Source organism: Phocoena phocoena, chromosome 13, assembly GCF_963924675.1.
Source record: "Phocoena phocoena chromosome 13, mPhoPho1.1, whole genome shotgun sequence".
Lineage (NCBI taxonomy): Eukaryota > Metazoa > Chordata > Mammalia > Artiodactyla > Phocoenidae > Phocoena > Phocoena phocoena.
Window position 1 is genome coordinate 74,973,700 of NC_089231.1, and position 25,998 is coordinate 74,999,697.

Genomic DNA, 25,998 nt, shown 5'->3' on the forward strand with positions numbered 1-25,998 from the left:
ATACATATGTCTGTGGTCTGTGTCATGAATAATGTATAATATTACTTGTGTGCATTCTGAAATTTTCAAAAATGGTACATGCTGAGCATATCATTCTGCATTGTGCTTCTTTCATGCAATATCATGTTTGTTTTTGGCTGCGCTGTGTGGCTTGGGGTATCTTAGTTCCTCAACCAGGGATTGAACTTGGGCCCCTGCAGTGAAAGCGCCGAGTCCTAACCACTGGACTGCCAGGGAATTCCCAGTATCATGTTTTTGAGATCCATCTATGTTGCTTTATAGTCCATACCTGAAATATCTGTTTTTGTGATATGTTAAGTCAAGGTTAGAGATAGAAAGCTGAGGTGTTAAAATAGAATCAGGTGTAGCTGGAGGAGAGAGACCCATAGTGCTTTTTTTACCCACTGGAAAAGATTGTAACCAAAAGTTAGAAGTAGATATTGTTATTAACATTGTAGGACAATTTTTCTTACTTTCCTACGTTTCCATTTTCCTTTATCTTTAGTAGAATTGTGTTTATATTTAACAGAGGCTTCATCAATAACACTATAGGGTCAGATTAAAAAATAAAAAAAGGTCAGTGATTACCATTTTGGGGTTGCCAGACCCCTTGGGTCCACAAAGATGATTACGGGTGTCCTTGAGATGTACATAATAGTACAGAAAACCAAATGGAAATCATCAAACTGCCTAGGCTAACTAAAATACCAAGTTTTAGAAACTTTTGGTCAGTGTTGTCAATTCATTGGGTTGACATACTAGCTATCTCACATGGGAAACTCTGTTAATTATGTCTTTAAAATGATTTTTAAAGATACAATTATGTATAGTATCTTAAGTGTATAGTGAGATGAGTTTTGACAAATGTGTTTATCAATGCAACCAGAACTCCAATCAAAATCTTAAGTATTTCTATCACCCTAGAAAGTTTCTTGGTGCCGGTTTCTATTCTCCCTCCCCCTAAGAGGCAACCACTCTTCTCCTTTCTATCCCCATTGACTAGCTTATTCTACAATGTCATGTAAATGAAGTCGTACAGTATATATTCTTTTGTGTCTGGCTTCTTTCTCTTAACGTAGTGTTTTTGAGATTCACCTAAGTTGATTGTATATATCAGTGGTCCTCTCTCTCTTTTATTTAAATTGCTGTGTGATATTTCATTGTATGAGTATTTATGTATCCATTTTGGCCATAAATATTTGACCTTTCAATTTTTTTCTGCTACAAAAAGGCTGCAATGAATATTCTTGTACAAGTCTTTTGGTAGCCATGCAGTTTCATTCCTTAGGGGCAAAATACTAGGAGTGGGTTTACTGGATTATAAGGTAAATGTACGTTTAATTTTAGTGATATTTGTCTTGATTAATTGATGAGAAAAATGATTGTCACTTAATATACGCAGAGCCCTTTGTGTTGAAATGGTTGACTGTGTGGTTATTTCACTCACTGCATTTGTTTAGGAAAAGCGTAAACTTGCACATTCCTTGGGTTTGTTTCAATGTTTAGGTGAAATCTGATAACGAATATGAGATCCATTTTTACTAGTAGCTCTTTATTTGTCTTTTACCCCCACTTTTCTAATGGACTATTTTAGAAGAAATGGAGCTGTCACCCACATCAAGATTCAGAACACTGGTGATTACTATGACTTGTATGGAGGGGAGAAGTTTGCCACTTTGGCTGAATTGGTCCAGTATTACATGGAACATCATGGGCAATTAAAAGAGAAGAATGGAGATGTTATTGAGCTCAAATATCCTCTGAACTGTGCAGATCCTACCTCTGAAAGGTCAGTTACATTTTCGTAACTGCAGAGTCTGCATCCCTCCCACGCCATAGGTGTGAGGTGAATGCATTATGGGGGTTTGACTTCTGTTTCTCAAACTGTAATCTTAAAAGTGTTACTAAAGTAAGAGTAATAGGATCAGATTATTCTCAGAGGGGCCTTTTCTGGCAAAAGCTTCAGTCAGTGTTACTTACACTCGTTCTACAGAAGTCTCAGACTATTCCTGTATATACTTGATACATGCAATAATTTTAAGATTATTGACCTTGAGCGTTATCGAACTTTGAGCGTTAGGAGAGGAAAACAAATGATAATGGGAACACCAAAATAGCAGTTCCCCGTAGTAGCTTCTGACCAGCTATTCAGCAATGCCACCAACAGATGTCAGTTTAAGCTCAGAAGAGGGAAAGCAGAGGACTCGGTCAGATTTTTCATCAGTTCTTTTATGTTATACCCACAAATGTGTGAGAATGACCCTAATTAGAGGGAATCGTATTATTTCAGAGATCTTTCCCCAGTGTTGGAACTAAGCTGATGAAAGCTGGGGCTTGACTTAACTTGCATTAATTTTATTGGTTTTCTGCATTCCCAGTCTCTTCTCTCTGACTCAGTACCAAATCAGGGTCTCTTAATTAGGTTTGAATATTTTCTGTCTTCAAGTAGGTTTCTTCTACTTACACCTTCGTGTCACTGGTATTTTATGCTGATAATTTGTTTTCCAGCCACATTATTAAGCAAAAGGCTGTCAGCCAACTCTGCGCAGTTTATTTAATTTTACTCTGTTCAGTTGAGGGTAGATGAAAAATACCTCGAAGTATATTCCTTTAGTGTTGAGCCATTAGCACTATGTGCTGTGATCATGCTTATTTCCTCACCAAGATCGTGAGGGAAAAAGCCACATTATTAATATGACTATGTTAAGATGTTTTCTGTAGTAACTTAGAGTAGCACTGTTTCACAGTCTGACCTCAGACGGCCTACATTAGGACTCTGGTGTGCTGGTTAAAAATGCAGATTGCTGGGCCCCATTCAGACTTAGTGTATTGGTATCCCTCATTGTGAGGCATGGGAATTCACATTTTTAGCAAAATCCCTTGCCTCTACTCCAAGTCTTACGTGCATTAAAATTTGAAATGATGACCCAGTGGATAGTACAAGGATGTTGACAGCAAACTTGGAGGCTATTGAAGTATAGATTGGAAATCTGGAAAAGCTTGGAATGCCTGAACTAATTTATAGTGAAGATCCTTTTTAATGTAGTGTTTGCATGCCAAAGCAAGGGCAAACATTCAGATGGTTCTCTGTCGCTACCATAACTCTCTATTATAACTTCTTTAAATGACTGTAATTAAATAGTTGGTCCTTTTAGGGTTTGGCAGTAGAGAAATGACAAACTGCCTTTTTAAAAGATGGGGTATTTAAAAGAAAATAGGAAAGATTGAGGATATTTGCCTCCAAATGATTGTGGGCTCATTTAAGGAGTTTAATGGTCATTCTTTTTTTTTTTTTTTTTTTTTTTTTTTTGGCCGCACCACGTGATCTGTGGGATTTTAGTTCCCTGACCAGGGACTGAACCCTGGCCATGCCAGTGAAAGCCCGGAATCCTAACCATTGTCATTTTTCCTGCCTGCTTGGGATGCAAATTCTGTCTTATGTGGAATGGATCAATCTCTTGGAGGAACGTGTCTGTTTTTAATTGTGTTGAGTAGAGGTGACTGTACGGTAGTTTTGTGAAAGAATGTTGTGAACGCATGGCAGAACTCAATTGATTTTTCATTTAAAAAAATTTAGGTGGTTTCATGGACATCTGTCTGGGAAAGAAGCAGAGAAATTATTAACCGAGAAAGGAAAACACGGTAGCTTTCTTGTGCGGGAGAGCCAGAGCCACCCTGGAGATTTTGTTCTCTCTGTCCGAACCGGAGATGACAAAGGGGAGAGCAATGACGGCAAGTCTAAAGTGACCCATGTTATGATCCGCTGTCAGGTAAAACCCGGATTGAACTGTGGGTCTGGCGAAACGTCATCTTTGGGTGGTTTTTTGGCTGGGAGAAGACCGACACCATTACTTCCAAAGTCATTTAGTTAAGGGCTTCTACACTTTTAGTACCTTGTTAATTATAACTGTTTCATCATTTCCGAACTTTATTAAATTACTTATTTCCTCTCTATCTCTGGCAGATTAAGTCATGCCTCAGTACGTCACCTTCTGCCCTGCAGTATCTTTTTTTTCTCTTTGGCTGCATCACGCAGCTTATAGGATCTTAGTTCCCCGACCAGGGATTGACCCTGAACCCTTGGCAGTGAAAGCATGGAGTCCTAACCACTGGACCGCCAGGGAATTCCCAGCCCTGCAGTATCTCAGTCTGTGCTTGGTTACAGCTGGAGTCTGCCTCTGTCTCAATTTCTAAAGCGATGGCCTCAGCTTCTCCCTTGGGTCAGCACAGTCTAGCCTGTGACTACATGTACTTTCATATTATAGAATTCTGGTTAAGGCTGGGAGAACTGAACTCACCATTTCTTGTTTTTAATGTGATGGCTAGACCAGGGAGGTTGGTTCTCGGTCAACTACATCAAACTTTGTTTTGACATAGTTTCCTAAATAGCAACTGTCTATTATTGCTTCGGTTTTTCAATAAGATTAAAAAAAAAAAACCCAAAAAACCCAGCTTTATTGAGATATAATTCACACACCATACAATTCACCCTTTTAAAGTGGACAATTTGGTGGTTTTTAGTATACTCACAAATTAGGCAGCCAACAACGTTAATTCCAGAACATTTTCATCACCCCAACAAGAAACCCTGGGTTCATTACCAGTCCCTCCCCATTTTTCCCCCTCCCCCCAGCTCTTGGCAACCACTAACCTCTTTGTTTCAATGGATTTGCCTATTTTGTATATTTTATATAGATGGAATCATGTAATATGTGGCCTTTTGTGACTGACTTCTTTTACTTAGCATGTTTTTCAAGGTTTATCCATGTTATAGCATGTGTCAGTAAACTCTTTATTGGCAAACATTTTGTTGTATGGATATGTACCACATTTTGTTTATCCGTTAAAAAATTAATGGGCATTTTGGCCCATTAATTATTATGAATAATGCTGCTATGAATATTTATATACATTTATGTATTTATCATTTTGTGATAGTCTCTGTTTGATGAGACATCATGTTCATATTTTCTTTTAATTTATACTTTCCTTTAGTTCTTTGAATATATTTATACTAGCTGGTTTAAAGTCTTTGTCTGGGCTTTCTCAAGGACAGTTTCTGTTGAATGCTTCCCACCCTCCCCCCAAGTATGGACCATATTTTCTTGTTTCTTTGCATGTCTCATAAGTTTTTGTTGGAAACTAGGCATTTTAAATAATATAATATAAATCCTTTGCCCTCCTTTCTCAGGCAGTATTATTTGTTGTTGCTACTTTTTCTTCTTCCTGTAGTTGTTGTTGCTGTTTGTGTGTTCAGTGACTTTCCTGTCTTTGTCTTGTGTGGCCACTGAAGTCTTTGCTTGGGTAGCTTAGTGATCAGTTAATGATTGAACAGAGATTTCTTAAATGCCTTGAAACATTAAATCTCCCAGCCTTTGCCAGGGAGGCTCTGTGTGTGTGTGTGTGTGTGTGTGTGTGTGTGTTGGGGCATGACTGCCTTCGGTGCTCTGGCACCTTAAAACTCTGCCTTAGTCTTCACTTCCTGCTTGCACAGAACCTCAGGATGAGCTAGACGTAAAGATTAGGGCCTTTTTGGATCTTTCCTGTACTTCACACAGCCATGCACGTGCACATGCACATGTCCTTCTAGATTCTCAAGGGTATGTTGGAGGTTTTCAGAGCCCCCTGTGGACGATGTCTGGGTTTTCCTTTTAAGCTTTTGATCAGTCTCTTATTTGCCCTGACTGGTATTGCTGCCTTAGGCCACTGTGATATTAAACAATTGCTGCTGATTGTTTTTGGGAGATCCCCTGAAGGCCGGCTGAGTAAGCTGTAAGTCAATCAAATAAAGACAAGCTCTGAAAATAAGGCTTTCCCAGGGAGCTGCTAAACAGATCAGTGATAATTGTCTAGGGATAGGTCTGGAAAGAGCTCCAAATCCATCTGTCTACTCCAGTTATGCTAAGCTGCTTTGTTTTCACAGCTACTGTGGTTATGAGACTATTGGTTTTCAAGGCTACCAAGAAGCTGGGGAGAGGTAGGTGGGAATAGGGCAAGTTAAAAGGCCACAATTTGTTGTTCTCATCAAGGTCCAATCTTTTTCTTGAGTAAATGCTCCTTGAACTTTATTGGTTAATTTTCAGAGTTCTGAAAAAGTTGATGACAATTTTTGCCAGCGTTCTTGTTACTTTTGTGAAAGAGCAGATTTTCAGAGGTCCTTACTCTGTCATTCTGAAAGTGCTTCTTCCCCCCTCACTCGATTTATTTTTAAATAAAAGGTCATACCCAAATATCTTCATGTATCATTTCTAGGGTTTTGTATTTTCTAAGTTTAACCATTTTCCTGTTGTTTTCCTGAAACAGCCTATTCTGGTCTCCTTGTCAGAAAAAATTTCCTGGTCTCTGTTTATAATTTCCCTTTTAAATTTTCATTAGAAGACGGAAGTAAAGGCTTGTATATTGGACTTCAGTGCTGCCTCACCAGCCTTAGAGCTTGTTGTGTTTCAGAGAGAAGTAGTTATTTATCTTCTGTTCAGCAGCCTTGTGTATAGTCACTTAGCCTAGAGTATAAGTAAATAGTAAATATGGTTTTTCTTTTTTTTTTTTTTCTAGGTATTTAGTTAACCTATGAGGGAGAAACTTTTTTGTGGCCTAGTTAATGTTGGATACTTATTTAGAGCTTCTCACACCTCACAATGAACTCTTTTACATTGGATCTGCTTCTCCATTTTCATCATCTTTGTTGCTTCCCTTTCTTTGTGCTCTTACAGCTCTTCAATCTTTCCATTATTGGGGGAGAGTTAGTCTCTGTACTTGAGTTGGGAAAAACAGTAATTTAACATAAAGGTCATGAACATATTTTTTTTTTGTCTTGAAAGGAACTGAAATATGATGTTGGTGGAGGAGAACGGTTTGACTCTTTGACAGATCTCGTGGAGCATTACAAGAAGAATCCTATGGTAGAAACATTGGGCACAGTACTACAACTCAAGCAGGTAAGCATTTTGGAAAGCTAAACTCCCCCTCCTTATAGAGTTTAAGAAGTCCGAACATAGAATATTCCAAACAGACAGAAGTAGAATAGTATCGTGAACCTCCATGTACCCATCACCCAGCTTCAATTACGATCAACTCATCAAATCTTGTTTCATTTATTACTCCACTCACTACCTTCTTCTTGTAGTATTTGGAAACAAATTCTAGATAGTACATCATTTTCATGATTATCTCCGTATGTAATTCTAAAAGGCCTTATGGAGTTTTTAAAGCAAAGTTTTTATCAAATTTTCATTGTAGATGCACCTTTGGTTACCTTTAGGTGATCATACCTTTACATTTTGGAGTTATTGCTGTTTCAAAGCTCACACTTATTACTTAGTGGCAAATGATACCATCTCTAACATTGTGGTCTATTTATAAAGAAAAATAGGTTTGAATTTATATCAGCAAAGTGTGTGGAGATTGAAGAAACATATATTTCCTGAAAGAACAGAAAGGAAAGTGAAACTCTATTTGAAAACATTTACTGTGAACTTCCTGTCCTTGCCTCTATGAACACCAACATAGAAGTCTTTTTTATTTTTTTGCATTAACACTTTTTTCTGTAATACTTTCTTCATTTCACACCAACTGCTGAATTTGATTAGCCCCTCAACACAACTCGTATCAATGCTGCTGAAATAGAAAGTCGGGTTCGAGAACTAAGCAAATTAGCTGAGACCACAGATAAAGTCAAACAAGGCTTTTGGGAAGAATTTGAGGTAAGTTATTAAAAATAATTTTTTTACGTGATTTATTAAATCCTGTTCTTAATGGAAGAGAAGTTGGTTTTATGTTTGGGATTGGATCTGAAAGACTCGGATCTGCGTCCTTTCTTAATTTGGCCATTGATTGACATGGAACAAGTTGCTGAGGGGGCTTTTTCAAATAGAGCTGCATTATGTTCTGGGAGAAGGGAGTTGGCAGTTAATATTACATGGATGAGCCAATAGCTCCATTTGGGTCTTTTGGTTTGGACTGCTGGCAAAACCCCAGAAAAAGAAAAGAATCTAATTCTTCGGAAGATTTCCAGCATTGGCTGTGGTCTTTAGAAAGAATCTATGGCTTTACTGCACTGAATAAGTGAAAGACAGTTATCTCATGGTGGCTTTAATCTGGGAGTTGAAATTTATATCTTTGAGAGGTTAAGGGAACTGATTTCTTTCCTGAAACCAGCTTGGGTAGGAGAATGTCCCCAGTGGGAGTGGGCTGTGTTCCTCTTGCACTGAAGTTTGTCACCTGCCAACTCATTGTAATCTTATTCTCTCCGTTATCATCCCTGTGACAGAAAACTTCGTCAAAAACAATTTTTTGTGTGTGTGTGCCATATTTACCTTCATAGTTATTCTTAGCATGTAGCACAGTGCCTAGTACACAGCAGAAGCTCCATAAATGTTTGTTGAATGAGTATTTACATTTAGCTAATATTTATGTTATTTTATTAATACTACTCTGTTTATGGGAATGATTATTCCATACTTTTTGTAGGACTTTAGAATTCATAAATATTTGTGGAATGAATGAACAAATGAATGGCCACATGAAGTCCTTTTAACCACAGTATGTCAGATCAACTTGGTGAGATATTATTTCCACTTTACAGACAAGGAGCCTCAGACTCAGGGAGGTTAAGTAAATTGTCCAACTTCTGTACCACGAATATTGATTGAATTGCAGCACTGAGGATGTGTACAGAATAGAACAGTCATGGTCATTGCTGAACATTGCTAACCAGGGACTTGACCTCACATTTATTCTTTTATACCAGCATTGGGTTAGTCACCAAGGACACCATGGTGAACAAGATGGACAGGGTTTCGTCTTTAAGGAGCTTTGAGTTGAGAGAGGGATAAGTGCAGAAATTTTAGAAATCTTACATCAAAATTTGAATGAAAAGCCTATTTTTAAAAACTTTTTATTATGCAAAATTTCAAATATATACAGAAGCAGAGTGAATTGTATAATTATAGCAATATAAACCTATCACTCAGCATTAACAATTGTTGATATCTGGCCAGTCTTTTTATTTTTTATAAATTAATTAATTTATTTATTTTTGGCGGTGTTGGGTCTTCGTTGCTGCACATGGGCTTTCTCTAGTTGTGGCGAGCAGGGGCTACTCTTTGTTGAGGTGTGTGGGCTTTTCGTTGCGGTGGCATCTCTTGTTGTGGAGCACGGGCTCTAGAGCACAGGTTCAAAAGTTGTGGTACATGGGCTTAGTTGTTCCGCAGCATGTGGGATCTTCCTGGACCAGCAATCACACCTGTGTCCCCTGCATTGGCAGGCAGATTCTTAACCACTGCGCCATCAGGGAAGCCCCTGGCCAGTCTTTTTAAACTATACCCCACTTAACTCCCCCAGCCCTGGCTTATCTTGAAGCAAATCCCAGATGTTATTTCATCTGTAACTATTTCATTAAAAAAAATTATAACCAGGATATCATTATCACTCCTAAAACTATTAACAACAATTTCTTAATATTAACACATATCGGTCACTGTTCACATTTTCTTGATACACACACACACACACACACACACACGCAGATTGTTTGAATTGGGAAGTGTTTTTTCCCCACTTGATTTTGAAAAAAATTTGAATATAAAATAGATTTGTATAAAGAACCCCCATGTACTATTATCAGTTTCACCAGTTACCCCAGATATCACATGAAATATCATAAATATTTCAGTATTCATGGAATTCTTTAAAAATTAACCAAAACACTGCTACCACATCTAAAAAAAGATAATAAAAATTCATCAAATAGCTAGTCATTTTTCCAATTAGGATAGTTGTCTTTTTTTTTTTTAATTTGTTTGTTGTTGGATCATTTTTCAAATAAGTTCCCCATGGATCTCTGTTTTTAAACTCTGGTTTTTTTGTTTTGTTTTGTTTTATTTTGTTTTGTTTTGCCGTGAGGCTTGTGGGATCTTAGTTCTCCAATCAGGGATTGAACCTGGGCCCTTGACAGTGAAAGTGCAGAGTCCTAACCCCAAGACCACCAGGGAATTCCCACTGTTTTTAAAATCTTAAGCCTCTTTATATTCTTACTCTCCTTTCAGCCTCTCTATTCCATCCTTTCCCCTCCCTTCCTTTCTCTTCCACTCCCTTTTCTTCTCGCTCTGTATTAGTCCATTCAGCTGATATAACAAAATACCATAGACTGGGTGGCTATACACAACTGAAATATATTTCTCAGAGTTCTCTGAATTCTGGAGTTCTGGAGGCTGGATCTGAGATCATGGTGCCAGTATGGTCCGGTGAGGGTCCTCTTCCAGATTGGCAACTTCTCATTGTATTCCCTCCTGACAGAAGGGGTGAGGGAGCTCTGTGGGCCTTCTGTATGAGGGCACTAATCCCATTCATGAGGGCTCCACCCTCCTGACCTAATCACTTCCCAAAGGCCTCACCTTCTAATACCATCACCTTAGGCATCAGGATTTCAACATAGGAATTTTGGGGAGACACAAACATTCAGACCATAGGACCCTGTTTTTTTTTTTTTTTTTTTGCGGTACACGGGCCTCTCGCCACTGTGGCCTACCCCTCCGTGGAGCACAGGCTCCGGACGCGCAGGCTCAGGGGCCATGGCTCACGGGCCCAGCCGCTCCGCGGCATGTGGGATCCTCCCAGACCGGGGCACGAACCCGTGTCCCCTGCATCGGCAGGCGGACTCCCAACCACTGTGCCACCAGGGAAGCCCTGGACCCTGTTTTTTGTTACTGTTTTTGTTATTGGAGAAAGCAGGTCCTTTGTCCAGAGAGTTACTTATGATCTGGATTTTTCTGAGTGTGTCTCTGTGGTGGATTTTAACACCTTTCTCCCCTGTATTTCTTGTAAGTTGATCTATCTAGATACTTTGTTAGATCCAGTTTTTCTTTGGGAAGACTACATATGAGATGGTGTGTCAGGAGGTGCTTATGTCCTGTTGCTTCTCTTTTTATTTTTTAAGGAGCAACTGGTAATTATTGCCTAGATCCATTCACTTATAAGGTGTGTAATAACTTTATCATTCGTCATTATTAGCTGGAATATTTCTATAAAGATAAGCTTTTTGTCACCAAGGCAGGATATATGCTTGATTCTTTCCTGTTTACTAAGTAGTTTTAAAAATAGTGTTCTCCAAAAAAAATTTTTTTTATCAATATGTACTTATGGATTTTTAAAACATATTTAGTGTGCTTCTATCTATGGCATTTATTATCACTTCTGTTGCTCAAATTATTTTAGCTTTGACCAGTGGGAGCTTCTGCAAGCTGGCTTCTACTCGTTCCTATACAACTCTGGTAGTTTTTGCTAGATTCCTTACTTTCTGGTGTAATAAGTTGTTACAGTGTAATACATTTCCCATGTCAGAACTGGAATCAGTCATTTCTCCAAGGAGTGAGTTAGCTTTTCTCTCATTTTCCTCCCTTTCTTCCTTCCTTCTCTTTCTTCCTTTCCTGGGAAGTGGTATTTAGAGACTACAGTCTGGGAGCCAGAAGTGTTTATTGTTGTCAGGTTGGTTATTTCTGTCTCAATGGGTGGAGCTAGAAAAAATTGTCTTCTTGAAATAAATTATGAGTCCAAATGATACTTCCAATTCAAATTTAGGACTCAGACTAATAAGACTTCCGTTACCCCCAATAATATCATTACTGAAAACAGTTTAATATATTTTTTTTTTTTGCGGTACGCGGGCCTCTCACTGTTGTGGCCTCTCCCGTTGCGGAGCACGGGCTCCGGACATGCAGGCTCAGCGGCCATGGCGCACGGGCCCAGCCGCTCCACGGCATGTGGGATCTTCCCGGACTGGGGCACGAACCCGTGTCCCCTGCATCGGCAGGTGGACTCTCAACCACTGCGCCACCAGGGAAGCCCAACAGTTTAATTTTTTTTCCAGCTTTTATTTTTTAATCCTTAGGGTAGATCCTTCAGAGATGTATAGTCAAATTACTGTGCTTTCAACTCATTTGTAATAGTTCTTCTCTATGTGTTTATATACTAACTGGATATACAACTAGGTTATTCGTTTCATTTTATGTTTGGATTTCAGAAATTTCTTTCTATAAAATTTTATTTACAATTATATAAAATATTGCCTTTGATTCTAAAGTCAAATATAAAAAGTACATTCAAAGAAGTTTATCTTCTATCCCTGTCTTTTCCTCCTTATATTTATAGCCATTAAAAAAAAAAGTTGAAGTTCATCATTACCTTTCAAAAAGTATAAGCAAATATATATCTGTAATTTCATAACCCATCCTTTCATGGATAAATAGTAGCATAATTTTACATACTTTTTTCCAACTTCTTTTTTTTTTATTACATTGGAGATCACTCCACAGTAGTATCTACAGATAGTCTTCATTCATTTTTACTGCACAGTACTCCACTGTGTGGATGTACCATAGTTTATTCAACCTATTGACGAGCATTTGGATAGTTTCCAAATATATTACAAAGAAGATACAATGGATAGCCTTGTGCATGCATATTTTTCTCTTTTTGCTGATTATTGTTAATATTAACATTTTTTTGATATTCTGTGTTAAAAAAAAGTGCTGGGGCTTCCCTGGTGGCGTAGTGGTTGAGAGTCCGTCTGCCGATGCAGGGGACGCGGGTTCGTGCCCCCGTCCGGGAAGATCCCACATGCCCCGGAGCGGCTGGGCCCGTGAGCCATGGCCGCTGAGCCTGCGCGACCGGAGCCTGTGCTCCGCAACAGGAGAGGACACAACAGTGAGAGGCCCCAACAGTGAGAGGCCTGCGTACTGCAAAAAAAAAAAAAAAAGTGCTGATTGTTACTCATCTTTACGTTTTTGTTTTTTTGTTTTTTGCCGGGCCGTGTGGCTCGCGGGATCTCAGTTCCCGATCAGGGATTGAACCCAGGCCACAGCAGTGAAAGCGCCGAAACCTAACCAACTGCACCACCAGGGAACCCCCTACTCATCTTTAATTTTTATTATATATCCTACGTGATTTTGGTTAGCATATTTAAAGTCTGAAAAGTATTTTTAATTAAAATTAAAAGATATCAAACCTTTTTGGTAAATACAAGAAGTGAGCTAGGGGCTTCCCTTGTGGTGCAGTGGTTAAGAATACGCCTGCCAATGCAGGGGACACGGGTTCGAGCCCTGGTCCGGGAAGATCCCACATGCCGCGGAGCAGCTGGGCCCATGTGCCACAATTACTGAGGCCCAGGCACCTAGAGCCCATGCTCCGCAACAAGAGAAGCCACCACAATGAGAAGCTCGCGCACCGCAACGAAGAGTAGCCCCTGCTTGCTGCAGCTAGAGAAAGCCCGACGCAGCAACGAAGACCCAAAGCAGGCAAAAATAAATTAATTAATTAAATTTTAAAAAAAAGTTAGCTATTTTTTAAAAAAATTTTAATTATTTATTTTTGGCTGCGTTGGGTCTTTGTTGCTGAGCGCGGGCTTTCTCTAGTTGCGGTCTTTGTTGCTGAGCGCGGGCTTTCTCTAGTTGCGACGAGTGGGGGCTACTCGTCATTGCAGTGTGTGGGCTTCTCATTGCAGTGGCTTCTCTTGTTGCAGAGCACAGGCTCTAGGCGCGCGGGCTTCAGTAGTTGTGGCTTGTGGGCTTTAGAGCACAAGCTCAGTAGTTGTGGCGCACGGGCTTAGTTGCTCTGCAGCATGTGGCATCTTCCTGGACCAGGGCTCGAACCTGTGTCGCCTGCATTGGCAGGCAGATTCTTAACCACTGCGCCACCAGGGAAGTCCCAGTGAGCTATTTTATAATCTAGTCCCATTTTTATGTTACACTTCAAAATAGCTGAGGCCATTATTTGCACAGACCACTTTTCATATAAAGTGACTATGAACTTTAAAAAAATTACAGCAGCAAATTGGGTATCTGGTGCAGTGGTGGAATCTTTAAGTTCACTTAGGCAATGCTTAGAGAAACAAAGTCAAACCTTCCTACAGCTTGTGGCAGTAGGGAGTTTTTTATGATCCCTTTGGCGGGGTCAGGATAGAACTCAGAAGGAAATCCTAGCCTGACTTTTCTGGCCATGGAAAAAGGTTGATTCTAAACGCTGATCTGATGGTTTCAGTCCATGACATCTGAAATTCAGTTCATCTTTTATACATTATTAACAACAAAATGGGGGAAAACTGAGTTGGCTTTCAGGGGAAATGGAAAAAAACAAGATCACATCTGTACTCTACTAAGTCCTCTGTAGATGTCAGGCTGGGGTGATAAATTGTCAGGCACTAAATCAGGGCATTAACCTTTCATTTAAACTGAAGCTAGATCCAAATAGCTGATGGCCTGCTTTCTAGATCTCTTATGTACCTGCTTCTTAAATCCAGTTAGTTCTCAAAAAATTGCCCTTTAAGGTTGGGGCCAGGGGAATAAGGCTGAGAACAGAATGAACCATTATAGAAGAACTTAGGTATGTGGAAGCAGAGACTCATTAAAATCTAAATCCTCTGAAGCTGAAGTTTGATCCAACAGCAAGGCAGTAATTATTTTAGTGATTGTATCTTAGTTGTTTCCCAGAAGGTGATAAATTTGGGATCAGTTCCTTCTTACTGTGTGTTCTGGTGGTCTTTAAAGTGAACCAAAGCTCTAAATTGCAATGCCACTGATAATTTAACTCTGATAGCTATGTTTTGTTTGTCTGTATGCCCGGCTTCTCGTTTTCTGTGAAACTCTTTGTGTTCTTTTGGGTAATTTTCCCCTAGAAGACACTTATAAGTTACTTCCGATTTTGATGCATCTTAAAATACGAAGTCTCTTGTGAAGCTCTTTGGTTCTTTTCTCCTTTGCTCCTGAAATAAATTCAGGTTGGTGGTTTTCTTCTAGGGTATGTGGTCTGGTCAAAACATTGCAAACCCAAGTTTTTAATTTTTCCTATAGAGTCCCCATTTTTTTTCCTGTGGTAAAATGAGATTGTCCTTTTCTGTAAACATCTTTTGTCTCCTGCATATCTCTGCCATGACTGTAAAGAAGTAGAAAGTATTTCTAGATTTGTTGAAATGAAGTAAAGTTCTATCAAAATGAGACGGACACTAAATAACTGATCAGGCAGGTTTTGATCCTGCAATTTTGTCCCTGTGTTGTGCAAGTTACCCGAAACCTGAATTCAGCCCTTGTGTGTCACCGTGAGAGGCATATCGCATGGCTGCATTTATAGGGTATCTGCCCTCTCTCTGTGCCTGTTCTTCCCTTTGAGTCTCTAGACCTGAGTTGCCAAGGGGCACTGTGAGTTGAGCCTGGACGTCATCTGACTGCAGGACCCAAGTTGAGGATGGAAATCTTGCTGTTGATTGTCCTTCGGCTGCCAGACTTTGCCTTCACCCTCCTCTTCCATCTCACTGCCCCCTCTGTATCCAGAACCCCGGCTCTCCACACACCTGCTTCGTTCTTCTTTCCCTGCGGAAGGTTTCTTTGCTTCTTGACTTACGAACTTTACTTCTTACCCCTTTCAGATATTGAAACTGGCAACTTTCAGTCATTGTATCAAAGTCTCAGCGATTTTCACTGGCTCAGACGCCATCCATCTCTGGTCCAAGGACACCATCACATAGAACAAAGACATCTTCATGGACCACTGTGTTTGGGGAAAAATAGTTCTCAGATGAAGGTTATAGGGAGTTGGGCAGACATCCCCAAAATATCTCCCCCAAACAGTAGCCATTGGTGGTGGCAGTGATTAATTTGTTCATTCATTTAACAAATATTTATTAAGCACAGACTCTATGCTGGAGTCTCTGTTCTAGGTTCTGGGGATGTGGCAGAGAACAAGTCATAGTCTTTATCCTTGTGGAGTCAGTTGGGAGAGACAGACAGTAAACAAAGAAGCAGGTAAGTATTCATTATGTGAGATGGTGATAAATGTTGTGAAGAAAATAAAGTAGGGGAAGATAAAAAGGGTGTGCTGATGGGGGCATCACCATTTTACATAGAGCTCTCTGACAGAGTGGCATTTGGGTGGAGACCTGATGGAAATAATGGAGCAAGGCATGCAGATAACCTCAAGAAGAACATTCCAGGCAAAGGGAACAGCAAGTGCAAAGGCCCTGAAGTGGGAATGTGCTTAATGCGCGTGGTGCACAATCAGCGGACAGGCCAGTACTATCAGAGGAGGGTGAGCAAGAGGGAACGTAGGTGGAGCCATGACGGAGGGGTCAGATCCCACAGGGCACTGTGGTCAGGGTAAAGCTGTTGGCTTTTACTTGGAGTAAGATGGAAAATCTAAGGAGAGTTCTGAGCACAGGAGTGAGGTGATCACTCAGGTTGCCACACGGAGGACAGTCTGCAAGGGGAAGGACAGAAGCAGGGAGATGGGCAGGGAGGCAAATTGCAATAATTTGAACAGAGAAATAATGTTGGCTTTGACCAGGGCAGCAGCAGCGGAGGTGCTTGAGAACTTGAGACTTTTTTGAAGGTACAATTGTCAGTATTTGAAGGTAGAGTTGACAAATTGTATGGTTAAGATAGAGGTGAGGCAGGATAAGGTGAAAGTTTTTGGCTTGAGCGATTAATTAGTAGGATGGACTTACCGTTTGCTTAGATGGGGAAGAATGGAAGGAATGGGTTTGGCGGAGACTCGGAGGGATGAGTTTTGGGGGAAACTGGGAGGGATGGGTTTTGGGGCAAGTGATCAACTTCCATTTTAGACATGTTAAAGTCTGAACTGCCTATTACATACCTAATGGGAATATGATTCTTCAGCTAATTCAATTGTGTTACAGGTGGGATTACACTAGAATGTTCTTCCTTCCTCACTTCACCTTGCTAACGTCTCTTCATTCTTCAGTTCCCAGCATCAGGGTCATTTGTCATTTTCTCAGGGAAACCTCCTTGATCCCTGTCCCTATGCCTGGATTGATTCTTCCTGTTATATGTGCACATAGCAGCAGATCCTTTCCTTTGTAGAGTTTACCATCCTTGGAATTCATGAATAATTTGTGTAGTTATTGGTTTAATGTTTGTTTCTTGTCACTGTGAATCCACAGAAGCAGATGGCGTTACGAGGTCTGTTGGAATAAAAAGAGGTCTTGTTCAAGTGAAACTGTTGGTGAAAAAATGAAGAGACAAACTTTGATCCTGCTGTTTTATGTCTGCTGTGTGCATATTATCTAAAAACATAGTCCGGGTCAGTCTGTGGGCCTCACAAGGACAGATAGTCCTGTTTTGTTCACTGTAGCCCCAGAATCCAGCAGAGAGCCTGGCACACAGGAGGCACAAAATAAGTATTTGTGTTGTGTTGAATCTGAGCTGTTTTCCATAGCAAGAGAGACTTGTATTGGCTTCAGACCCTTTGCTTATATTCAATAGGGAACAGCTTTCTGATGCTTAAAAAGTGTGGAGGAATGTTCCAGGCTTTGCTTTGAGATGTTCGTCTTTATTCCCATGCAGTTTTCATTTGGAGCCCCTGTTTGAGGCTTGGTGAATGCACATTTCAGTCTCTGAGACCCCTCTACACACTTGCTTAAAAGGATGTCATTCAGGGTCGCAGTAATGAATTTCAGGCAGATTTTAGTTTTGAACCCTCTGTTTCTGATTTAAAAAAAAAAACACAGTACACACAGACAAACCTTCCGCAACACCTTTTTAACTGGGGTTCTATTTTCTCAGCTCTTTAAAGCTTATTTTCCTTAGTAATTGGGTTTTTTTTTTTAAAGCCCAGCCTCCTTCTGTTATACAAGCCTCTCTTCCCTGTCGTGGTCTGAAGCTGTGCTCCGTTTGCATGGGCATCGCAGGCATTTCTCTGACAGCCACACAGATGTCCTGGATTCCACCAGCAGCTCTGCCAACCGACAGAGCTAGTGCCTTTCTTCAAACCCACAAATTCTACTTGGAGATGGTTAGGTTTTATGGAGACAAGGCTTTAACTGCACCCCAAAGCTGTGTCTCAAAAAATAATTCTTGCTGGTGATCTCTAGTGGAAATCTTCTGCTTGCTGACTAAGCAAAGCCATATTGAACAGCTACCCCAACCAGGGCTCCAGCCGCATGATTAAAAATGCTCCGGGAGGGCAGCCTTGAGCTGTCACCAGGCTTTTCCATGCAGGCCTGAGCTCCTGGCTGCTTGATAGAAGGGCTGCTCCCTTCTGGTGGGCAGAGCATCACAGTGGCTAAGGGGTTTTATTCCACAAGCTCCATTCTGGAGAAATTCCTTTGTTTCCTTTGAACTATTTCTCTTTCAGCCCACTCCACCACCACCACCACCCCCGCCCGCCCTTGCTTTTGTTCTATGCCCCTCCAGTGTCAGGTTTTTCTCTTTAGAGTTGTTTTCATTTGCTGGAGATGCTTGACATCTTTACAGAGAATTGAAGAACCGAAGGTGCTTCCAGGTGCTTTCACATCTCTGCTGTACCTTCCCCTTTGCCTTTGAACAACCTTGCTGCTTTCCGCACTGTGGGCCTGTGTTGCAGCCTCCATTTCTTCTTAGCCCCTTTCTTCTTTAACCTTGGGATGTGACAGCCCACAGTATGCTGAAGTAACACTTTGAGAAGACACCAGTGGCTTTCTTATTAAGATTAAAAAATAATCTTTTCTCTGGCCTCTTCCGTGAGCCGCTCTTGAGACAGCTGTCCAGTTCCTCATTCCCACCATTTTCTTGTTTCTCTGATCCGCAGCGGCATGTGCCTGGTTTATTCCTTCCTCCCCTCCCTTGTGCTCTTCTTGCTGTTCGTTGCTTTTTCTTCTCCCAACCAGTTAACTCTGGTGGTTCTCCAGGACGTGGTCTGGGCCCTCTGCTTATCTTGCTTTAAACTTGCTCTTCACTGAGGAGCACATCCATTTTCACCCTCCTCTGATTACTGCTAAGTTTGTGTTGCTTCCCGGCTCTGGCTCTACCTTTTTTTTTTTTTTTTTTTTTTTTTTTTTTTTTTTTTGCGGTACGCGGGCCTCTCACTATTGTGGCCTCTCCCGTTGCGGAGCACAGGCTCCGGACGCGCAGGCTCAGCGGCCATGGCTCACGGGCCCAGCCGCTCCGCGGCATGTGGGATCTTCCCGGACCGGGGCACGAACCCGTGTCCCCTGCATCGGCAGGTGGACTCTCAACCACTGCGCCACCAGGGAAGCCCTGGTTCTACCTTTTGAATTGTGCCTTCCACACTTCTTCTTGGCTGTAATAGCTCTTCAAACTCAAGCATTCACAACCAGACCTGTTATTTTGTTATTTTCCCCTTCAGACCAAATATCCCCTTTTACTTCTCATCTCTGGTGGTTGTCCTGTGTTCTCTGACCCTGTAGGCTGGAATCCTCAGAGCATCCCTTAACTCATCTTTCTCTCCTTTCTCCCATACCTTGCCATTCACCAGGTCCGGTTGATTTTTCTTTCCTAGTTGTCTTTGTGGTCTTAGAGGAAGGAAAGAAATTAGCATTTATTGTCTGCTTGGTGCTGCATTTTGGGCTAGGGAAATCATCTCATTGCATCCCCAAATCTTATGCGGTAGGTAGATCTTGTGTCCCTGGGTGCTCTGAGAGATCAAGGCACCTGCCCAGGACTGCCCAGGTGGGCAGCAGCAGAGACAGGAGTCTCGCCTGATGCCAGGGGTGCAGGCTCTCATCGCCTCACAAGACACCAGCTGCCGTTTTACTCTCGGCCTCTGCCCTTCCATTCGCCCTTCATGCTAATCTACTCTCAGCATTTCTCCTGTCACTCTTCTGCTCAAAAACCTTCAGTGGCTCCCGATTTCCCACCAGAGGCATAGCATTTTCATTTTGAATATGAAGACACTGAAGCCCAGAAGAAGGGAGGAAGTTGTCCCCAAGGATGTGGCTAGCAAGTAGTTGGCTGCGGTTTGAACTTCCAGAACTTCTGACTCTAAGTCTACCGTGCTGTGCTTCTCAGCCGTTGAAGATCTCCTGCCCAGTTCTCAAGGCCCCCCATCTCCCCATCTAACCTCATTTCCCACACTGACAGAACTCAGCTTCCAGACTCTTTGACCAGTTTCCTTCACCCTAACTCTGAGGCCACTAACTCTGGCCTCTTAGCCACCTTTGCTTATGTCCCTAACTTGCTGGGATGTTTTCCTCCCTTCCTTGTACCCATCTTAGCCCCTCACTTGCCTCAGGCCTCACCTCCTCCCAGAAACCTGCTTCACTTAGTTTTCATGGATCTCACTCCCTAAATTCCACACCACATAATTAATTACACACTTAATCATAGATTATTACACACTTATTACATAGATTAATTACACACTTAATCATAGATTATTAATGATAGATTTGTCTTGTACTGTTTGCTGCTGTTTCCTATGTCAGAACCTGTTCTCCTCTGGGGACCGTGTCTTCTAGATTTGTTTTTCTACTTCACCTTGTTGGAGGAAGGAGGTGACTTAACTGCAAACAAGCACCTGGAAAGAAACCAAATCTTGGATTGGTTTTGTCCCTCACGGTGCTTTGTAAGTGCTTGTCCATCAGTTGGGACCTTCTCTGGTGCTGAGAATCTCCAGCTGCCCTTTCACTCCTGGATGATGCCGCGGACTCATTGGGGACGAGCCTCCCCAACTCCACCGTGGGGAAATGGTGACAGGCCGTGCAGCGTGGCATCTGGAAATGGGGGCTTTCACCTGCCGGTGGTGCCTGGTAACACCACAGAGTTTGCAGTAAAGAGGACGGAGTGAGAATTCTAGTGTTCCTCTGTGCAGAGGGCAGATGCCAAAGGGAAACAGAAGTTCATTCAGACCGGGAAGAAGGCCCAGTCTGGCGCCTGCCTACGTGGTTACTGTTGTCTTATTATTTGTGGCCCCCACCAGAGAGGCCATCTGCCTGACAGCCGTCCTCAGCCCTCTTTCTCTCCTTCAGGTGACCAGCCATGAGTGGGGTAGGGGGAGAGTTAATAGGAGCTTTTACATTTTTATCTTTTTATAATTTATAAAAACGTTCTTTTATTATTGAAGTTTTCACACACGCCAAAGTTGAAAAAACAGGACGATGGACCTTCTTTTTCCCAACACTCAGCTGTAACACTTACCAGTATTTTGTTAATCTTGTCTCCTCCCCTTGTAGTTCTGTTTTTTTGTTTTGTTGTTGTTTGTGGCCACCACTGCCGCCTGCAGTGGAAGCGTGGAGTCTTAACCACTGGATCGCCAGGGAAGTCCCTGTAGCTTTGTTTGTAAAAACACTGTACAGTTTGGTCTGGCCTTAATGGTTAGTGGCGTTATTTTTTCTTCCCTTAGCAATTTGTCCCTGTTGCTCAGAGCAGTCCAGGCAAATGGTTCTCAGGCCACTGTCCTGGCACATGGGGCTGCCTGGCTCTGCCCATTCATTTGTTGTTTGTCTGTCTTTCTTTGATCCTGTTTCTCCACTTGCATTCGTGACATTCTGGTCAAGAGCCGGTTCCAGTGGTCTTTAATCAGAGGACTTTGGAAGCCTGTGAGGGTCTCTTTCTGTCATCACGGTGACTGGGGATGCTGCTACTGGCATTTAGGCTGGAGGCTGGCAGGGGTCCAGGTGTGGGGAGCACAGATGTTCAACAGCCATAGCTGTGAGGGACCGTTCTGCATTGTGAACACCTGTTCCGTCCACACTCAGTCATGCTGCTGGGCACGCCTAATGTACAATGTGGATTGGGGATTGCCTTTCTCTTCATGCCTTTTATAAACGCTTAAAAGTTTGATATAATCCATTTGTTGATCACTGTTGATTCATGTAATCAGGTGACTGTAACTAGCCTCTGGTCCTTTCTGAGGGTTCATCCTTGGTTGCAAACCCTTTGGTTGTTTTACTTGGGAAAATGGGGTATCTTGCAGCCTGTGCCCCAGCTCTCGTTGCCTGTCCCACGCCTTATCGCTGGCATCCTGCCAGGCCCAGTGGAGAATGGGGATGGAGACAGTGACATTCAGCTGCAGGTCATTCACAGCTTTTGGTGCCCTGGGGGCAGCTGAGAGGGAGGTTGTGGATCAACCTTGAAGGGATTGTAAACTCCTGGGGGCAGGGCTTGGTGGCTATTCTCCTGCCTCTTCCGGCCCTCAGCCTGCTGCTGCTGGGGAGGAAGCGCCCCTTAGCAGGCGGTAGCTGATTATCTCGGGTGCAGTTGGGGAGCCTCTGCAGGCAGAACATGGAAAGTGACAACTTCTGAGTTCTTTTTATTTTCAGTCTCACTGGAGATGGATGGCAGCCTTCCACTGTGGGAAATGAAATGTGTTCAGGCAACTTGGGCCCCAGGCGCAGATGAGAATGGGTTAGTGGGCACTGAGGAAGGAGCAGGGGCTGGAGGGGGAGAGGCGCACTGTTAGTCATTACTAATCCGTGACAGCTGCCAGCCAGCCGCTGGCGGTTAGCACCCTACTGCACCCGGGACACAGGGTCCCTGGGCCTGTCCTTTCTGGAACACTCCAGGGCCCAAACTGTCTCAACTTGTGTGCTGTTCCAACCTCAAATCCACATGGAAGATGCAATTGGTAACTTAACGCAGGATGAGGGAAGACAGAGGCTGAGCTGAGTAGATGGTCCAGCCAACATGCTATGGGTATTGGTGAGGATTTCCCTGGCCTGGAACTCTGGATTATTCTAGCAAAGTGTTCTTGGTGTGTGAGATGATTTTCCGTGGCACCCCATTACAGTAAGATCGAATTAGCGAATGAGGAAGGTTTTTCTCTTTTTTAACCCTTACCCATTTCTTTTGACGTGGCTTAGGAGAAGGTCTGAGTACAGTTTTAGTATGCCTCTAACACCTACCTCTAACACCTGCCAGTGTCCCTTTTCCTTTACAGAGTCTCAGGCATGCTACAGTATCCAGGTAGAATTTGACAATATTTTGTTTTTATTATATTCCTTTTTCTGGTTACCTTCCATATATGGCAAGTGATACTGGTTTTCATGTGTGCTAGTAATATGCAGTTTCCTTTTGAAATACATTTTCTGAAGGGGGAAAAAAGAGGCTGTTAATTTAAGAAAACAATTGATATAACAGGTGATGTGCTGAGATGGCACAGCATCTTGAAGATGCTTTTCAAATGACTAAAAATCCGGAAGTGCTGTTTTAATATTTTGCCTACGTGGTTTTTCTTTATGTTGAAGCCAGGCCGACAGTGTCAGCATGGGATGCTGAGTGTGGGCCCTGTAGTGCCGAGGCCATCGCCATGATGGTCTGTGGTTTGTATGTCTCCCTCCACCCCCTTCTGTATTTATTTGTTCATTCAACGGATACATTTTGAGTGCCTGCTTTGTGCTGGATGCTGTGCTGTTTGCAGGCAAACAGGGGTGGTCCATGCTCTCTAATAGAAGAGACAAGATTGTAAAAACGTAGCTGGGATTCAGTGTGACGAGCGTACTCACGGAGGGACGTGCTGCAGCCCTTGAACTGGTATTGTGAGCCACAGGGAGGTCGTGCTGAGTGGGTCAGGAGAGCTTCCCAGAGGAGGAGGTATTTGGGGTGGGTCCTAATGAGTAAGTAAAATGTAACCATTCATAGGTACTCAAGGCAGAGAAAGGGAATTCTAGGCAGAGGGGATGGCATGAATAAAAACATGAAGGCCTGAAGAAACATGGTGAGTTCAAGACTCTTGTGTATATTTGGTGTGGCTAGAGTGTAGACAGTACGCCTTAACTGTTAACACCAGCCCTATGGGGTAGGTAATTAGGATTAGCCCCACTTTACACTTGAGGACACTGAGGCATGGACAGGATAGTAACTTGGCAAAGCAGAAGCTGAGGTTAGAGGCAGGCCTCCATTAGCTCAGAGAAGGTTTCCTGAGTTGTTCTGAAAAGCGTGCATTTGATCTTGAAGGCAGAGGGAGAAACTGAAGGTGATTAAACAGGGCGGGACTGGGTGAAATCTGCCTTTTCTAGAGATTGCTCTGGCAGTGTGCCCTCCACAAGTGAAGCGTCACTTGAAGTTTGTTCCGTAAGTGAACACTTGAATGCTTTGCTGTCAAGTTTGTTTTGAATCAAGCACCTAGTTATTTCCTAGCATGTGTCCCGCCCTCCCCCCACCCCATTGTAGCTTTTGTTGATGTTGTTTCTCTTCACTTGGTTGATGTTTAAGTGATTGATTCGGTTCATAGTGTTTGAACCTCACCTTAATGTCTAATAATCAAGATCAGACTTTCTTCCTAACACAGCAATATTGTGCGGTAAGGCTGGCTCACAGTTCAGAGGAAATGCCAGCTCCAAGAAGGCAAAGGGCTGTAATTACTTAAAGTGACCTCATTTAAGAATTTTGAGTGACCGTTTGATTGTCAGAGTTCTGCATACATTGTATTTTATTTCTGTCCAGGTTTCCACTGGCTGAACACTTTGGTTATGAGCTGAGTGTCAAGGCCAAATATTGCATTTTGAAACTGAGAGTCAAACTAGCAATTTAAACTCCTGACTTTCGTACCTGTCTGTGAAATTCTGATAAATGAAATGGAAATCTAACAGGGCTGCTGTGTTACGAAATACTGACTCTGCCTCTCCTTGTAGAGAAATCTCTAAGGGAAAATCATTTTAGCATATATAAATATATTAAAAAAATATATAACACACCTTTTCCCCCCCTTTTTTTAGTCTTCTTTTCACTTTCTTGATTTGCCCCATTTGTGATTTCCCATTCAAATTAGGCTTGTTTGAAACCAAGGGTCCCTTGAAGAGGCACTTGTGGTAATTTTGAAAATGAAACCTACTCCTTGAAAATACTTCAGCCTAGCTTGTCCACCTTCCTGTCTGTTTCTGCAGCTGGTGCTTCTCACCACTTCCCCACATCCTCTCTTCCCCTGGGGCCAGCTCCGCTGTGGCTGCCTAGTTTAGGCTCTTGCCCTGATCGCGTTCCCCACCTCCTTTACCTGCAGAGGTGTCCTTTCTGACCCCTCGCTTTGGGAGCCCGAGAGTTCTTCTCCTCCGTCTCTGGCTGTGGTAGAGGATAGGGGCCCCCTCCCCTCAGAGCATAGGAGAGCGGGTGTCTGTGCAGACGCAGGCTGGCTGCCCAGGGCACTGACATGGGTTTGAGGCATAGGAGGACTCTAAAGCCTTGCTAACAAAGCTTGCATGCCCATGATCTAGTGGTACCAGAACTACTTCTACTGTCCCCCAGGATCCAAATTTGAGAACTGACTTTCAGCTTGCTCTGAATTAATCAATGGTAAAAGGCAGATCATAAAATCCTCAAGAACATGGATCATATGTATTATTTGGATGCTGTATACCAATGCTCACTGGCTTTCATTCTTAATAATTGTTGTTTTAAAAGGTTTCTCTTCTTATAAATATTTATTTATTGTAGCAAATTTAGGCAAAAAACAGTTAAAAAAGAAAAAGAAAGAAAAGAAAAAGAATAATCCCACTGCTCTCAAAAAAATAATCCCCGTTACTTTTTTGGTGTACATCCTTCTGCCATTTCTTATATACACAGGTGCATGCAGACATATGGGCTTATGTAAGACACTGTTTTGGAAGTTTGATCTGCTTTTCAGTTAATACTTACTCTGATCATCATTCCAAGGCATTAAATATTCTCCTAGGATATCTTTTAAACGTCCGTAGGACATTTTTTGTATGAATGAACGAAAGTGTTTATTTAGGCAGCCCTTTCTGGTTGGACATTTATGTTGTTTCCAGTGTTCCTGCCACTCTTGATATAGCATTAAGGTGAGCTTTCTTGTAGCTATTGCCCACGACTCTGGAACATTTCCTAGGATAAATTCCCTAAAGTGGAAGTGCTGGGTCAAGCTTTTCTTTTTTGAAGCTTTTGGTGCATAATAATATTTACTTTTGTTTCTCTCTAGACACTACAACAACAGGAATGCAAACTTCTCTACAGCAGAAAAGAGGGTCAGAGGCAAGAGAATAAAAACAAAAATAGATATAAAAACATCCTGCCCTGTAAGTATCAATGTATTTCTCCATAATAGTCATTCTTGGAGGTTTTGATTCCCAGTGTCTCAGTAACTTTTCTGGGGGCCATGTGCTTTCTCAGCAGATCCAAGGCCTTAGCTTCTTTTAATTGTAAGTTGTTTCCAAAATAATCAGCTGTTTTGGGGATGGATGGCCTCATTCACTGAGTTCCTGTGATGTTGATTACGGAGTAAAATTGCCACTGGGAGGCTTAGTGTGTGGTTGTTTCCTTCTGTTAATTA

At 42.1% G+C, this 25,998-nt stretch overlaps 1 protein-coding gene across 1 annotated transcript in view; it reads left to right on the forward strand.

Moving 5' to 3' along the window:
* PTPN11 (protein tyrosine phosphatase non-receptor type 11) overlaps positions 1 to 25,998 on the forward strand; it is a 67,577-nt gene that overhangs the window by 15,845 nt on the left and 25,734 nt on the right. The window contains exons 3-7 of the mRNA XM_065889522.1: positions 1,595 to 1,789; positions 3,578 to 3,770; positions 6,819 to 6,935; positions 7,587 to 7,700; positions 25,648 to 25,744. Coding sequence (XP_065745594.1) covers positions 1,595 to 1,789; positions 3,578 to 3,770; positions 6,819 to 6,935; positions 7,587 to 7,700; positions 25,648 to 25,744 — 716 coding nt within the window. The remainder of the gene's footprint in view (positions 1 to 1,594; positions 1,790 to 3,577; positions 3,771 to 6,818; positions 6,936 to 7,586; positions 7,701 to 25,647; positions 25,745 to 25,998) is intronic.